The sequence below is a fragment of the Dreissena polymorpha genome, chromosome 2 (assembly GCF_020536995.1).
Source record: "Dreissena polymorpha isolate Duluth1 chromosome 2, UMN_Dpol_1.0, whole genome shotgun sequence".
Lineage (NCBI taxonomy): Eukaryota > Metazoa > Mollusca > Bivalvia > Myida > Dreissenidae > Dreissena > Dreissena polymorpha.
The window spans coordinates 44,519,772-44,524,452 of NC_068356.1; the positions used below are offsets into that span (position 1 = coordinate 44,519,772).

A 4,681-nucleotide genomic window follows, 5' to 3' on the forward strand; every position below is an offset into this window, starting at 1 on the left:
GGTCTTCTGTCAGCTTCCATCGCTGAAGATTTGGGGGGGTTGGAAGCATGTCGTATACTGCCCGCAGGAGGAAACTTAGCTGAAGTGGTTCATATGTCCACAGTTCTTGCCACGTGAGCTTCCTCTCTGGTGTACTCCACTTCGTCCAATCCCCTTGCGGTCCAAGCTGGACCAACCTGGCTGACCTAGCTTGCTCTTCTGCGTTTCTGATTTCTCTCTGCACCAGGTCTCTCTTTTCTCTTTTCCCTGCTTTTTCCCACCTTTGAGTCTGTCTGGTGCCAAGTCCTTCTCTTCCCACGTTGATAGATCCCACAACATCCTTGTGCTTTAGACTGCTCTCTGCAGAGTCTACAGCCTTGCTCACTGACCACTTTCTCCCTGTCCTAACCTGAATTCCTGCATTGCTGACTTTCCCATCTTCAGAGTCTTTGAGGGTTAGCATAAGACTTGCTTTTGCTACTTTAAACTCCTCTACTAGAGAGCTGATTGGCATCTGGAGCTTTGTTGATCGGCCATACAGTCCAATGTTGGTGAAGGATGGCGGTAGGCCTAACCACTTTCCCAGGTGCTTGCTGATCTTCTGCTCTAGCTTCTCGACGGTGCTGATAGGGACATAATTGACCATGAGTGGCCACATCACTCTTGGCAGGAGACCGTGTTGAAAGACCCATGCTTTGAACTTCCCTGGGAGTTCCGACTTGTCTATTCTCTGCAAACCCTCAGCTACCTGCAAATAACTGCAGGATCTGCAATTCATGATTTTTTCACATGGATGAAAAGACATTCAGACTTCGGCTTACCAGGACAGTTACCTTCACCATACAGAAATTAATATTTCCGTCTTATTTATATCCAGTGTTTTATACATTTACATTTAAATGTATTTTTCAGTGATTTGAAAATCACCAAACTTTCAGAGAGTGTTGAGTTCTTCAGATAATCTTCAAAGTGTTTACATTGTAAATGACGCCATTTGGTTGGAAGGTTAAGGAACAACAGCTAATGACATTGATGGCTACAAAAATGCTACTAGCACAATATGCAGAGATTTAGAAATCGTTTTTTAGGCTGCTTATGATATATGCTGCGTAATCAGTCGTACCCCTCATCATCAATTGATCTGACAAAACAACACAGCCCTGCAAAGACGTGTGTCTGCGTTGTAGTGTAACAAGGCCCTAATATATTGGGAACTTCAGATAAATAGCCTTCAAACAAATTGAGACAGAAACAAGCTATGGGATCTGGTTGAATATTACTTCAATGAAACAGATGTTTACATTTTATTTAAAAAGCTCTAAAAAATTTATAACACTGTTTATAAAACAGACAAATGACTAGAACAGCAAGATAGACTTCTTCGCTACACGTGTCACCAGCAGACTATTGGTTACAAGAATTGAAGCCATTTTGCTTACACAAATAAACCAAACCAACTGTTCATGACTACTTTCCTATCAAATACATCCCACTATTGATTTCATAACAAATATGTGATATATACTTAATAATACTAAGACATTGGCATCTTATTGAATAGATTGAACATTATTTCCCATTAACAATAAACTTCACATGCCAAAGTATTATTGGATCATATAATCGCAGCAGCAGTTACATGACATTTATATCTGTCACTTGGGTCTTAAAGCATATCAGAACAGAGTGGCTCCAGATTTGCCCTGCATCCATATACTATGACGAGTCAGAGATCTTCTAATGACACCAAAACACCATGCCTGACTTCATGATGGACAGGGTTAGCTCTTGGCCAGACTGTGCGACAGTGCTGGCTGGTCTAATGTTATGCTGATCACATACTGCAACATACCCATGTTCCCACTATGAGGGTCACTTCAATGTTGCTTATAGCATTTTGACAGCAAACAAGTATGACACTATAAGATTTCCTCATTCTGACAATATAAATAGAATCTCCATGGCTATTTGTATCACTTAATAACAAAGTCTGGATCCTCACAGGTAAACAGTATATAGAATCTCCGTGCCAATTCCTTCCCCACTCGCCTTGTTGTCTCCAAGACCCCCGCCCCTCTACGGACCTGAAGTGGCAATACAATGGAACAGGCTTACACATAACAAGCATAAGTTTATCCCTATTTATTTTAGCTCGAATGCATAGAAAGCCTTAGACTTTTTTTAAACGCTAGCCATTCCGTTTCCTGGGTCTAGAACCAGTACTTGGTGTCCATGGGGAAAATGTGAATAACACTCCCACAATGTGCATCGAACCTGTGACCTCGGGATCACTATGCAGAAACCATATCCACTTCACCACCGCCAACAAGCATAAATATGAGCTTTGTTCAGGGAAAAAAGGGCTTAATTCATGTGCGTTAAGTGTTATCTCACAGAAGCCTCTGCAGTCCACACAGGCTTATCATGGATAACACTTTCTACCTCAAAAGGATTTCGCTAAGAGGGGATTTCCTTTCAACGAAACAAAAATAAAGTGGAAAGTTTGACCCTGATAAATCATTGTGCTTTAGGCACATGCATTAAGCCCTGTTTTCACAGAGAGAGGCTTAGAGAAAGCTCTTGTGAAAAAAATGCTGAAGAACGATTGCAAATATATCTAGTTTTTTCGTCAATTATTATCAGCTATGCTTAAAACATTTGATTAAAATTACATTATTAATGAGTGCTGCACAATTGTTTTTCTAGATCAACAAAGTATGATGACACTCAAAACAAAAGATTTGTGTAAAACAAGTCCCCAGCCCCCTTCATTGTGACCTGCTGATCTGTAGATTGATAGGGTCTTCCTTCCTTAAGAACAGAAGCATATCAATTTATATGATCCTAGGTTAAATAGTTCTGAAGATATTATGCATTGACAGCTTTCAAGTTACAAGAGTATGTGACCTTGACCTTTGACCTATTTAGTTTCATTCGAAGATTATATCATACCAATTTTCATAATCATAGGTCAAAGCTTTTTTAAGATAATGTACATGTACAGAAATGATATGTTCCACATTTCATATTTCAAGCCCCTGTGAACTTGATATTTCAACTTTTGACCCCAAAAGCAATGACTGTCTGCCTTTCACCCCAGGTAATCATCATACCAATATGCATTATCATTGATCAAAATGTTCTGTAGATATCAGTCGGAAATGTTCATAGTCTACAGATTGAATGACCATTAAACGGACTGACAGATGCAAACCAATACACCCAAACTTGTTTTGAGGGAGGCATTAATATCCAAATACTGTCCATTGGTTTCTACAAGAAAGATTCTTTGAAAGGTTTCAGCTGTTGAAAATATAGCATTGTAGTTCCAATAAGTTCCTGTTAAGTGTGTCATTCATATCTGTACAAGCCTCCCTCTGGGAATGCATGTGTAAAACAGGGCTTAATGCATGTGTAAAACAGGGCTTAATGCATGAGTAAAACAGGGCTTAATGCACGTGTAAAACAGGGCTTATTGCATGTGTAAAACAGGGCTTAATGCATGTGTAAAACAGGGCTTAATGCATGTGTAAAACAGGGCTTATTGCATGTGTAAAACAGGGCTTATTGCATGTGTAAAACAGGGCTTATTGCATGTGCAAAACAGGGCTTAATGCATGTGTAAAACAGGGCTTAATGCATGTGTGAAACAGGGCTTAATGCATGTGTAAAAGTGTCGTCCAAGATAATCCTGTGCAGTCTGCAGAGGCTAATCTGGGAGAGCACTTTCAGATTTTATGGAATTTCTTTTTATAAGAAGTCTCTTCTAAACAAAATTATAATTTAGGCGGAAAGTGTTGTCCCTAATTAGCATGTGTGGACTGCACAAGCTAATGTGAGACAACATTTTATGCAAACGCATTAAGCCCAGTTTTTCCAGACAGAGCCTCATATTTTTCACTCACTACAATGTTCTCCAAGAGGCTAATGGCTTCCTTCTCACTGGCACACTGGCTATAGGCCTGCAAAATATTGAGTGTTGGGAATAATTCACTGAAATTTCAACATCCCGCTAGGCTTTTAAAAGATATATATCAGAAACAATAGTGCAAGAACTTTGACCTTAAACTGTGACATTTACCTTGTCTGTTGTACTCAAAGCATTTTGTAATAATAAGAAATTATCATCCCAACAAGTATTAAAATCCGCCCAGGTATTGAATGTTAATGAGCAGAAGGAAACTATTTATGACCTTTGACCTTTCACAGAGGAACCTGCTGTTGTTTGGACACATTGTAAGCTCATGGATAATTACTTGTCAGACACATATTTTGGGGGGTCAGCTTAACCAGGAATTTTAATGTTCCGCAAAAGTTTATATTTAAGTCCAAAAAAAAAGAATAAATCAAGAAGTTGTGCCGTCAGACTCGAGGATGTCAATAATTTTTGGACATGTTCCTACATGTTTTTCTGCATTGGTTTCCAATTTTACATATTTGAACCCTCAATAAGGATGTCACAGAAAACTCGAGTTGCTATTTTTAGATGTGCGGATACCTTTCTAAATGCGCGTATAGGAATGCAAAAAATGTGTTTTTACAATAAGATTCCGGAATGAAGTTTAACAATTGCAATATAAATGTGTTAATTCTTGATTTGAATTATTTTGCTCTACTGCTAAATATCGCACAATGTTTTCTTCTCGAAAACACGGATTTAACTGACATAAAAATCTGAGAGGAACAAATTGCAGCACGTATT

The 4,681-nt window shown here is 38.8% G+C and overlaps 1 protein-coding gene across 1 annotated transcript in view; it reads right to left on the minus strand.

Annotated features, from left to right (window-relative positions):
• Nucleotides 1-1,269: 1,269 nt before the first annotated feature.
• The window catches only part of LOC127866856 (crossover junction endonuclease EME1-like), a 20,085-nt gene continuing 16,673 nt past the window's right edge, over nt 1,270-4,681 (minus strand). The window contains exons 9-10 of the mRNA XM_052407687.1: nt 3,885-3,941; nt 1,270-2,063 (exon numbers count right to left, since the gene is read on the minus strand). Coding sequence (XP_052263647.1) covers nt 1,953-2,063; nt 3,885-3,941 — 168 coding nt within the window. The 3' untranslated portion in view covers nt 1,270-1,952. The remainder of the gene's footprint in view (nt 2,064-3,884; nt 3,942-4,681) is intronic.